This window comes from Aulostomus chinensis, chromosome 11 (genome assembly GCF_037954235.1).
Source record: "Aulostomus chinensis isolate RoL2024-O1b breed Wild chromosome 11, RoL_Achi_v1.0, whole genome shotgun sequence".
Classification (NCBI taxonomy): Eukaryota; Metazoa; Chordata; class Actinopteri; order Syngnathiformes; family Aulostomidae; genus Aulostomus; species Aulostomus chinensis.
In genome coordinates, this window is record NC_141330.1 from 17,301,577 (window position 1) to 17,314,003 (window position 12,427).

Genomic DNA, 12,427 nt, shown 5'->3' on the forward strand with positions numbered 1-12,427 from the left:
CAAAACACAGTTCACACTGTCAGTTCTAATAAATTACCTCTTTTCCAGATCTGCACATGGGAGTAAAATGTTGGTCAAAATTTACTGCGTCGTCAATTATATTGGAAGTATTTGCCATCTGTTCTTTTTTGAAAATATAATCAATGCAATCATCAATTAAATGTTTGAATGGGATAAATTATCCCAGGGATCAGCTGAAGCTAAACCTGTTCCAGAGAATTAAAGAATACATCTAGCAGTGTTTTTTAAAGATGGAGGAATTATTTTTTGTATGATTTGGTTGATGTAATGATAGAATACAGTTTAAAACTAAACTCCCTAAGTCGCTCATATCCCTCCAACACATCTACTAAGTGATAGACGCTCACGTCCCTCAGAGGGCGCGAGGTTTACCTAAAACTGAGGTCAGGTTGAGACTAAACACTGTGGCTGTGTTCAGCAGGAAAACTGAGTATTTAAATGTATCTGGTGCCAAAGTAACTTGAGTGAGACGTTTGACTGTACGCAGGGATTTGGTAACGACATCGCAGACAAGTCACAACATTTTATGTTTATTTGTGTGTCTTGTAGGTTTCCAGTCTCTTCAAAGATGGAACCATCGGGGGAAACATTAACATAGTCATAGTGGGTCTGGTGCTTCTGGATGAAGAGCAGGTGAGATGCGGTCACAGTCAGAAACTCAATTAGGAACCCTAATTGGTTGCACCGGGTTTAAGATTTCTGGGGTTAAAAGGTGTTTTAGTCCGACAGGGAATGCAAAAAAAAAAAAAGACAAAAGCTGTGTTTTGCCTCCAGAATGTCTCCTGGGGTTTCCTGAGGTCATCCTGACTCGTAAGGACTGTAACAGTGGTTAATTTTAGAGTATGTGTTTACTTGGGTCTTGGTCGGATTTAGGGGGACTTCTTGTGTTGTGCAGGAGATAAAAAGAGAAGCAGGGAGAGGGTCAGAGGATTCTGCTGATGGTAAAAGAGCTCCGTATTTCTTAAGAGGTAATTATCAGTGGGAGGAATTCACAAAATGCCAAGGGTGTCGCTGACTTTCTCACACCGTTTCCTTTAAGTAACACACACACACACACACACACACACACACACATCTTTATATATTGGTGATTCTTGGTAAAAGACCAGAGAATCCAAACGAACAAAGAATCCTCTTGATCTGACAGGATGGTTTAGTGATCAACCACCATGCCGACCACACACTGAACAGCTTCTGCCACTGGCAGTCCACCCTGGGAGGCCGAGAAGGCCAACGTCACGATCACGCCATCCTCCTCACAGGACTTGACATCTGCTCATGGAAGAATGAACCATGTGACACTCTGGGTACGTAACTTACTCACTGTCAATCACCAAAACTCTCTGTCCTTAATAAGAATAACACAAAGTATTCCTTCAAATGTAACGATTGATCCAAAATGGGAGGCATTTGGCTCAGGAATTCCATCCATCTGTACTTGTTTCATTAAAAAAAGATTTCAAAGTGAAAAGTTTTCAGATCTTTTCATCTCTACGCTGTCATCTGCTGCACACATTCATATGCAAATAAGCAGTTTAACATGAGATACAGTAAAAAAGAAAAGCATTGAGAGGATTTTAAAGACATAGAAAAATGATTGACCTCAACTCCTCTTTTCCAAAAATGTAAAATATGTTAGCAGCAGTGTCAGACCATCAGTTGCTGTGAACAAAGCACCAGACCTGACTGCTGACTACACACACACACACACACACATATACAAAACACTCCGGCCTCTTGAGAGAACTCCATCTAACCAACTAACAACAGCTCATTTGCAGTAATGACCATGCTACCACATCACCGTCCTCCACGCTGTGAGAAAAAACGTCCGATTCGTATCCCAGAGAGACACACAGTGACGCACGCACGTGCGCACACACACACACACACATACATACACACACACACACAACCTTTAAACCCTAGACTTTTGTTTTGACTTCAAAGTGTTGAGGCTAGCATTAGCCCTAATCGTTGTCATGAAAGCAAAGTTCAAAGGTGTGTGTTTGTATGTGTTTGTGTGTATGTGTGTGCATGCCACGGGCATTCTTGTATGTGTGTGTGCATGTGTGTAGGAGTGTGCGTGCGTGCATGCGTGTATGTTTGTGTGTGTAGTCCTGTCACTGATCCCCAAAGGCACAAGGAAACATGACCATTAGTGCAGCACATAGCTCCGTTTATTTGAATACTGTTACAGTGTGCCTCAATGTTTTCCTCCATCTTTCAAAAGCAGCTCGTAATACCCATGATCCACCTCTTCACTGACGCAAAAAAGGAACTAAATAGCTGTTCTCACAATCAAACTGCCTGTTCATGTTTAATGTCATTATTCACACTTGGGGGTTTTGCGCTGTTTATGACTTGGAGCAGTGAAATAACAAAACACAAGGCTAAATTCTCCCAGAGACAAAACATTAAGGGAGGCCCTTGTGGATTTTATCCTTTTTGATTCTAAGCCAGGCATGCCATTCGTGTGTGTGTGTGTGTGTGTGTGTGTGTGTGTGTGTGTGTGTGTGTGTGTGTGTGTGTTCATCTACACGAGGAGGATAGACAGAGGGATAGTAGACAGAGAGTCATAAAGAGATTAATAAAGGATGAAGTGAGAGAAATGAGGACAGAGAACAACTGTTTTAAAATCAAGTGAAATGCCACAAGAGGGTTGGGGGAGTGTTCTGACCCAGTCCCATACTGCAGCATGCGGAGGGCTTTTCACCCGATTTTAGTGCGTTTGACACTTCTAATGCATGCAGTCCACTGCGACCAGAGAGAAGGGTGAGTTCCCAATCAAGAGGGGAAGTTTATCTTGAAGCTTTTGTGCAATGGATGAAATTCACACAGCTTGATATTATACTCTGTGACTATAAGTTTGTGTAAAATGATGTCAAATTGTCTTTTTTTGGTTTTGCAGGTTTTGCTCCTATAAGTGGGATGTGCAGCAAGTACCGCAGCTGCACCATTAATGAAGACACAGGTCTTGGTCTGGCGTTCACCATTGCGCATGAATCTGGACACAAGTAAGTATTTCTGTCTAAGTTATGATCACTAAAGGACTCTGTGTGTGTGTGTGTGTGTGTGTGTGTGTGTGTGTGTGTGTGTGTGTGTGTCTGTGTGTCTGTGTGTCTGTGTGTCTGTGTGTGCGCGTGTGTATGTGTGTATTAGCAAAGACAACTCCAGAACTCCAGAGACGTGTTAACAGAGCAGAATGAAAATTTGACGTAAGCACTAAAACACAGTGTACAGAATCAAAGAGCTAAACTGCTATGAAACTAGAGCTCTTCGTGAGTAAATACCTCTTCCAAAGGAGATGAGGAATATCGAATCATGCAGATGTAGAATATAATTTAGAAGATTGCCAGAAGAATCAAGGAATTTCATGGAAAATTTGCCTATGACATGTCTAGAAAAATGCTGCTTAAGACTTAGACCAGGCTTCAGGATCCAGGAGCTATAACTTGATCCAGATAACCTCCAAGAATTATTCATTTGTTCCTTGTAATATTACCCAGCTTTGCACAAAATTTGATAAAAATCTGTCTGGGTCTGTTTTGGTTGTTTTGATGTCATGCTAATAGACAAATATAGAGGCAGACATGCCAAGCAGTGTTCAGAAGGTAAGTGGAATTTGCAGGCAGATAAAACTGCTTCAGGTCTGTGCTCTTTGTCTGATTGCACTGGATTTGAAGGGCATAAACAATAAAAGGCAACTTCAGCATGTTTAGTTCTGACTATATGAACAGCCGCTAGTCTGGAACTGAGAGGTCTTCGAGGTTTGGACTGGGTTTGCCCCCCCCCCCCCAATGTTTTTTTTAACATATTATTGTAGTTTTTATTGTTTCCTCAATAAAAAAAACTCTAGCGTTATGACCTGCTGCGCAGTGGCTACTGTCTAGCAATGTTTCTATGTCAAATCACGCACCTTATTTTTTTTACCCAGCTTTGGAATGGTCCACGACGGTGAAGGAAACGTTTGCAAGAAGTCAGAGGGCAACATCATGTCTCCAACATTAGCTGGCCACAATGGGATCTTCTCCTGGTCGGCCTGCAGCCGCCAGTACCTCAGCCGCTTCCTCAAGTAAGCAGACATTTCCTATTAGCGCTGGCCTTTTCTTGTGGTGAACCATGCCAGAGGAATAGATTTTTAAAACACTTATTTTTAGTTTTCATTCTTGGGATCAGAGCTACATTTGTAAGTGATAAATCGCTTTCTAAAACACATGTTCACCTCTTTGTTGTGGTAAATGAATATAAAAAACTCTTATTTTAAGGTTGAAATTTATGGGTAACGCCACTTGAAGTTTTCTGATCATATTAGCTGCTTTAGATACACATGGTGTATTGAGGATCAATCGGTGAATTTTGTTTTAACGTGTGCACTCTTCGTATTATTCAACATGTGGCATTAATAGATGAACATGTGTTTTTGAAAACACATGTACACCGCAGATATATCAGTTACAAATGCAGCTCTGATCCCTGGAGTGAAAAACATGTTATAAATAACACAGAACTTGCTTTATTTTGTGAGAGCGGGGACAAAAAAAGCCTACTGTCTGTGTTTGTGTGAGAGCCTTTGGAATATATAGCTGACATTGCAATTAAGTGAAGTGATATGTGAGGCTGCTATATGGCTGTTAATGTTTTACAGACATCATATGTATTATGTGTCATGGTCCATGAGAGTGAGAGTGCACAAGGGAGAAAGTTGCGTGCATGTGTGTGTGCAATAACTCCATCTCCAAGCATGCATAGCGTTCATGTGTCTGCTCGTGTTTCGACGTGTATGCATGCGTGTGTGTGTGTGTGTGTGTGCGTGCGCGCGCTTGAAATCAGATAGCTGCAGAGCCAGTGCCCTCAACTAAATTTACCAGTTTGCTAACGGAACTGTCAGATCTCTCCTCTCAGAGTGGTGGAGACAGACAGTGTATTTCCTCGCTGAGTTATTAGAGCTGGGGTGATGTCACCCTTGTTAGGTCTGTCAGCCTTATATTAAGCCCCCATCACAGCGTGAGGCCACGTGGAGGGGATCTCTGAACCGCTGGGGTCATCTTCCTGCATAATCACCGAATGATAAAAATGCTGAAATACTGTATGTTTTCCTAATTGCAATCAACAGAATGTTATTTTGTGTAAATGCTTTTGGCTAAATGTGTTGTGTTGAGTTAACTGACACTCCCGTATGTCTCTGCCATCCTCAGTTAGCAATGGAAGCTTAGTGCGAGCCAACTGATGATGCATCACACTTCCTCAGACTCTTCCCATCCTCAGTCAGCTATGACAGAGAGGTCGGTGCCAGCTCAGTATGTATAGTCAGAAACTTCTCGGTCATCCCTGGAATGGATGGGCAACCTCCATGAGATGGAAGTCCCCTCAAAAAAACACTTGAAGATGTTTTTGTTCATAGTAGCAGGAGTTCAAAACCCATCAAGAAGTTACTCATAAAAGTTTTTTTTACCTGATTGCATCTACGCTTCTATACCCAGCATCTGAAGAGCAAACAAGATACCTGTAGGACTTCAGCGAAGCTGTCGATGGGACTCTTTCTTATCAGACTCTTTAACCCTCATTTTCATCTTAGAGAGGAAGCAAAGCCAAGTTTTGTGTACAAAAGGTACACAGGGGCAAGGAGTTGTGGGAAATCTTTACCGTCACTGTCGTGCTGTGTCTTGTTCAGCAGTACTAACAGAAGTCCTAACCTAATATATAAGTTTTTGATGGTGAGGTAAACTGGAGCACCCAGCAGAGACCCACGCAACACAGGAAGAACATGTAAACGCCACACAAAAGAAACTAGGGAAAGCTAGGGCTGGAACTTTAGGTACTACCTGGAATGTTACTAACAGCCATCAGGCTTTGCTTCTTGTCTATGAGCTTGAATTTAGGGGAAGACCGTTTCACAAATGAGGTCGGACACTTGATCTTTGAACTCTGTTGACATGAAAGCACTCGTCATTTTGATCAGCCTGTGTTAAACACAATCAAGAGACATTTCCACATAACACGCTGATGAATTTTTCTGAATATTTGTCTGATAATCCAACAATCTGTGGTAGACAAATATCTATATCCAGGGATTTCTTGGTGTCAGAGTTTATTTAGTTTGGTGAATTTTCTGGAAAAAATTAGGACGGGCTTTTGAGCAAAGGGACAGCCAGGGCTTAGGGTCGATTACGATGGGAAAAATGGGGAAATGTGGGTTATACAGTCGAGGAACCTGGGGTCAAGACGTAGGGGAAGAGAACCAGTTACGTGGATGAAAGCGTGTGAGCTGGCGTGCATGTCTCTGACGGTGAGAGGCGACCTGGTGAAAAACTAGATAAATACGGGAAAAACACATGGAAAGAACCTGGGAAAACTAGGGTCTTTTCCCAGCTTCCATTTTGGGAAAAAAAAATAGTTCCAACACCTCCTATCAGTGAACATGAAGCACGACAATAAAGGGAATTCGTCTCTAGATCATATGTCATGCAAATGAACTGCAATGGGCTTTGTACATGAATGAGAGCCTGCCTGCTCACATACTTGCCCAGAAGCCTGACTTGCTGATGTGTGTACACTGAAAACGTAATGCCTTTTTCAGAAACTTTATTATGTGATCAAGGAAGGATAGCAGCCATTGTTCTCTATAGACACAAAAGACCCATAAAGCAATAGATGGTCACTCTCTCTCTCTCTCTCTCACACACACACACACACACACACACACACACATAGACACACATGTCCTCTGCTAAAGTAATTAGGACCACTCACTAGCAGGATGAATTGTTCCAACATATTTTGCCTTTTCATGCTCTTTCCAACATATTTTTGTGTTCTATTCCCCAGACCGCCGTGTTTAAACTGTAAAAAAAAAAAAAAAACAAAAAAAAAAAACAGTAACCAGTCATATCAGTTAACATTGGAAACCCCCCACTGCTATGTGGACATAAGCAATATGGGCAAGCATTTTTTTTTTGGGGGGGGGGGGGGCATAATTGAGTGTCTGATGCATTAAAACCATTTCTGTCAGGAAATGGAGTTTTTGGCAACGTGTTATGTTACTATGGCAACACTTGACAGTGCTCTCAAAAGTAGGGATCAACAGTCTGATGATTTGCAATACCCATACACGTGAGGGTCTGACCATTTACCTGCGCGCTGTTCTCTAAAGATGACGGCTTCATTCTTGTTGAAAGCCTTTGCTGTCCTCCCATGACCTCTTCACCTCCACTCCCCTCCCTCTGCTGCTGTCTAGTTCCCACCCTGCCGCCTTCCTCCCAATTGTTCCTCCTTATTCCTCTTCATTTTTCTTTGACTGGGTTTTTTTCCTCAACTGTTCCTCTTGTATTCTCCTTTATCCACCAGTTCTGCTCAGGCTCTGTGCCTATCAGATGAGCCCAGAGGAGTCAAGGAGTACCGCTACCCTGAGAAGCTGCCTGGCGAGCTCTACGATGCAGACACACAGTGCAAATGGCAGTTTGGGGAGAAGGCCAAGCTCTGCACCCTCGATTTTAAGAAGGTGAAATTAGTTTTTAAAGTATAAAATCCCATGTCAATTTGGAAATGAGTTGAAAATCCCGAGCCATGCTATGATTCTAGGATTTTCTCAACATACCCACTGGAACCTGAGTGCTTCAAAAAATCTGGTGGCATTAGTTTCTTTGGAAAAAAGGACAGGAATCGAGAGTATGATTGAGAGAATGAGGTCGAGGAAAAAAGAAAGTGGGGAAAAAAGGAGAAACTGATTGGTGACCTCAGGCTCGCCTGCTCTCATGCGCACACACACACACACACACACGCACAAAACAAACAATGAGAGTTATAATGCTGCCCATGAAATACTCACTGGGATGGATAACTAAATATACACTGGAGCATTGCCAATGGGAATCTCTCCTCGTTACTCTCCCATTGTCTCATTACTGCTGATGTGGCTGTTTGAGGTGCGCTGCATGAGTTCAGATAATATTTAGATTCCTTCATTTTTAATAACACTCTTTTAAAATATTGCTGTTCTTTAGGTTCCCTGCATCTGGACTATATCATCTGTACAAAGTTTGTACTCCACTTGAAACCTACCTTAACCAAAGTTGGACCTGTTCATCCATAAAAGGGGGCCAATGGATATGCCTGTGTAATTTATTCTCCTAATGAGGGTCCTTTTGCCTCTCGCTGGTCACCCTGGCCCTGTGTGTGTTGTGTGTATTGTGTGTATAAACTCATTAGCAACAGAGTTTGTTAGTCTCTGGACTCCCCCCCCCCCCCCCCCCAAAAAAAGCTCCGAGGCTCTAAGCATGTGTCACAAAACACTATTTAACATGATTATGGGGAATTTTTGGGCCTTTATTAAGCAGCCGATATTAAAATAGTTCAGGAAATGAGAGGAGACAGAGATGAGTCAACATCCTTGTATCTCACCATTTCCCACCAAAGCGAGTCAAGCATGGGACTTTGAGGTTGTCTGCATTACTAGACAGCATGTTGAAGAATGACAGAAACCATTTGAAAATGATTGGAAAAACTTTTAGAAATCCCCCATGATATGAGCACATGGTATCCTCCTTAGCTTGTTCGCCTAAACACCTAAACATTTGTGGCTTATTTCACCTGTAAGATATTTGGAAATGGCTCCCTCATGGTTTTGTGTCTTTGGTCTAACCGCGGTACACTCTCACCGCTCAGGCACCTGGTAGCAGCAAGGTGCACGTGACCCCAGAGTCCCTGAGCAGCATTTCCTACTCACTAAGAAAACTATAAAGCACTCAGAGAGCCTCTACCTCTGCCAAGGAGGCTATGTGGATACACAATATAAAGCTAGTATCATCAAAATCCCTTCATGAAGATTCTTCTCAACTACCAAAAAGAGTTAGTCCTGATTACCATAACACAACACATATCATATCACACATACACACACCGTATCTTGAAGCTTGAAAATAGGTGTCATCAGCTGATCTCTCTCTCTCTCTCTCTCTCTCTCTCTGTGTCTCTCTCTCGTTAATGCACTAATTAAAACATGGCAAACAGAAGTATTGCTTGTGTTTATTGGCATGCGGCGCGCGCAAATGAGATCCAACCACAGGACACACGTTTGTCTTCGGTCACGTTAAGTCTTCGGAAATACGATGACGACTTCTGGAAGCTGAAACATTCTTTGAAATTCATCAGTGACGCATCCAGAAAAAAAATAATACTAATAACTACAACCTGAAAACCTGATCTACAATTTGATCCAGATTGCTCCCAAGATGTAATCATTTGTTCCTGGTAAAATCTTTCCACTAAATGACAATAAAATCCCCGAATTAGTGTTTGAAAAAAATCCTCCTAACAAAGATGATTCAGGTAAGAATCGTGCTTCCTGTGGGTTCAAGTCACTGCCTATGACCAAGCTTGTTTGCAGGCCTTCTTAAGATGTCACTGCAGCTGGATCACCTCAGTGAAGACCAACATAAAATATGAATGAGTGTTCTTTCCCTCACTCTGTCAACGTGTCTGTCTCTGTCTCCAGCTGTCCTCCTCTTCTATCCCTCACTTACTCTCCTCCCTGTCTCACGCCATCTCTCTCTCCGCCATTTTTACTGTGAAAAAGTCCTGAACATGCAAAACATCTGGACAAATAGGCCTTGGGATGAATTCCAGGGTGGCTCTTGGCAGTGAGAAGCCGAGTCCGAGGTGCCTGTCAGCATCTGCACTAAGTTGTCAAAATCTGATATAGTCATTTAGATAGTAATACAGCGGACATGTTAAGAAGTAGCAGACTGTGTTTCTCTGGCAATGTGTGCAGGGAAACCACCCGGTGCTCACATCCAAATCTTTCAGACCGCTGCTGAGAGATGCAGCCATGACATCATGTGAATTCGGTTTGGCAATTATGCCCCGTTAATGTATGTGATTGAAAATTATTAGCTCATTTTCTTAATCTTTAAATCTATAAATGTCACTTTTACCATCTTTATGACTTCAAGATGTAATTCAAGCTGTACATGAAGCACTGATTGGAGCTTTGAACAGGGTGTCTTATGCCTTATTGATATCTCCCCGGAGGTGCAATAGATGGGTTGTCAAAGTGTGTTGTTCTCCCTATCGCTGGTTTACAGCTGTGACGCGAAGGATGCTGTGATTTGAGGATGTGCTACCAGTGTCCCATTACTTTTCTCTGTCCTCCAGGATATCTGCAAGGCTCTTTGGTGCCACCGTGTCGGGAGGAAGTGCGAGACCAAGTTCATGCCAGCAGCTGAGGGCTCTGCCTGCGGACCCGATATGGTGAGCTAACCCGTGTTTTCATTGTTCTCTGTTGCTTCTTCCTGCCTTATAAACCATCCTTGGGTTTCTTAAAATAAGCAACATCAATTTAAATTATAATTGTTCATATGGTTGCGGGTTTGAGGGTACCACTTAATAAACCTTTTGGAACAGAGACTTCAACTTAAATAATTGTTTATCAGTTACTCATATTCAGATGCCTTTTATTCATTAATGCCCCCCCCCCCACACACACACACACACACACAAAAAACCTGCCTGCATGACTTTTTGGTGAATCCAGACGCCAGCCACTTACTTGTTGCTGGAAGCTACTGGAGATGGAAGATTAACAACAGCAAAATTGTCCAAAATGTCTATTAACTCTCAAACACATCATCCAGTATAATCCACATCATCTTTATCCAGTTGTACACTCAATCCTTCACAAACACATTGATTTGAGCTAAAAATACTTGACGAAAACAGTTCCAATTCTACACTCTATGACATTAGCATGACCATGCATGCACACAGTTGAAATGCTGCCTCTGGCATTGGCCAGGACTCTGCTGCCAGAGCCTCTGATCCGCCGTTTAAATGTTGCTCAGCATAACTTGTTTAAGAATCAGGTAGATTTGACCTGGAATGGTTTATGCAGGTATTTTTCAACTCCAGTCAAAGTCCTGGTGAAGTACTGCGGATACGGCTGGATCACTTAGATGACGCATTTGAGAAGAGATATTCTTTATGGTTTTGCCGTTAAAAAAACTTGGGTCTCCATTAGCTTCCAGTAACAAATATGTAGCAGACATTTCTGAATTCTGGATTCAGCAAGAAGTCGTAACCTCCCCCTGAACTGAAGAGATTAAAGGGTGAGTAATTAATTAATTAACGAATTGCGATTTTTGGGTGAGGTCTCGATTTAACACCAGTAAATTATCGACATCGTGCGCAAACAGGTATGTCCCCTTCCTCCTTCAAAAGTGACTCGTGTGTATTCCCATGAGCTTTCTCACCTCAAGGGTGGCATCACGTGACTGACATGTGACTTAGTTCACTTCTGTTGGACTGTTTAAAAAATCCTTTGAGGCTGTTCAAGTGGTCATGACGAATGCGTTCCCAGATGCTACCAGCAACATGCATTTAGACGCCTTTTCCTCCAGGATGTCATTAATCATGCAGCAAGGACGAGTTACCCTTTAATCACTGAAATACATTTTGTTCCATTTGAGCCAAGGGAGCTTACAGTCGATATTCCCTTGAAAATACCCTCGCCTTGTTTTGTCAAATGAGGACAGCCCGTGTGTTTTTTGTGTCTGTTTGATTGTTGCCAGCACACTGCTCCATGGCAACCTCTTACCAAATAAATCCACAAATGAAAGACACCAAACAAGAGACTCTACAGATGATGAAAAAAAAAAATGCTTTCCAACAGAACAACAACTTGAACAGTGACACAGTGAGCTAAGTGAATTCAATTTGAGAGGGGTTTTCCCTTCGAGGCATCCGATACGTTCACACATTAATCCTCTCACAGTCCTCTGTATGCAATATGTGAGAAAGGGTGAAGGTGAACAGGCTAAATGTGACAAAAGTAACATTTGTTTAATGCTGCGTGGGGCTGAGACTGACAGTTTGGCAAATTCTCTACAAAAAGATTTCTTCGAACTGCAGTTCCAAGGCAGTCTAGTCAATTCACTGGTAAGCAAAGTTTGGATCAGCTGTGTTAGATTTGGGTTCATTTGAGTGCAGTGTCAATAAAATCTCTCTGTTTGATTGAGGTACCACTCTTTCCTGCTATTGGTTTACCTCAGGGAGCAGCTGCAATTGGTTTGTTGCTGATGTAGCAAAAATATGCCAGTGGGGTCTGCGCCAAAAAGCAATCTGTGCTCTTTATTTATTCTGTTTCTTTCCTTCCTTCTTTTAAGATGATTCTCCCCCAAGACCTCACTCTCTCTCTTACCCCTCTCTCCCCTGACAGTCCCTCATCGACATTTGCTTCTCCATATATTGAACTTGATGGTTTAATCCCGCCCTCTCCCTCCACGGGACAATTAGCTGAACACAAACAATGACAGGCTCACTTAGAAATCTGTGGCACTCGGCCGCAGGGGGAAAACGGAGGGAAAATCAGCTGTTCTAGTCCTTAGTCAAGGACCACGAGATTAGTTGGAGG

General features: G+C 42.4%; 1 protein-coding gene across 1 annotated transcript in view; it reads left to right on the forward strand.

Annotated features, from left to right (window-relative positions):
- Positions 1-12,427, forward strand: part of adamts16 (ADAM metallopeptidase with thrombospondin type 1 motif, 16) — a 53,252-nt gene that overhangs the window by 18,426 nt on the left and 22,399 nt on the right. Inside the window, exons 6-11 of the mRNA XM_086218911.1 lie at positions 571-654; positions 1,169-1,328; positions 2,933-3,038; positions 3,959-4,096; positions 7,369-7,522; positions 10,174-10,269. Coding sequence (XP_086075037.1) covers positions 571-654; positions 1,169-1,328; positions 2,933-3,038; positions 3,959-4,096; positions 7,369-7,522; positions 10,174-10,269 — 738 coding nt within the window. The remainder of the gene's footprint in view (positions 1-570; positions 655-1,168; positions 1,329-2,932; positions 3,039-3,958; positions 4,097-7,368; positions 7,523-10,173; positions 10,270-12,427) is intronic.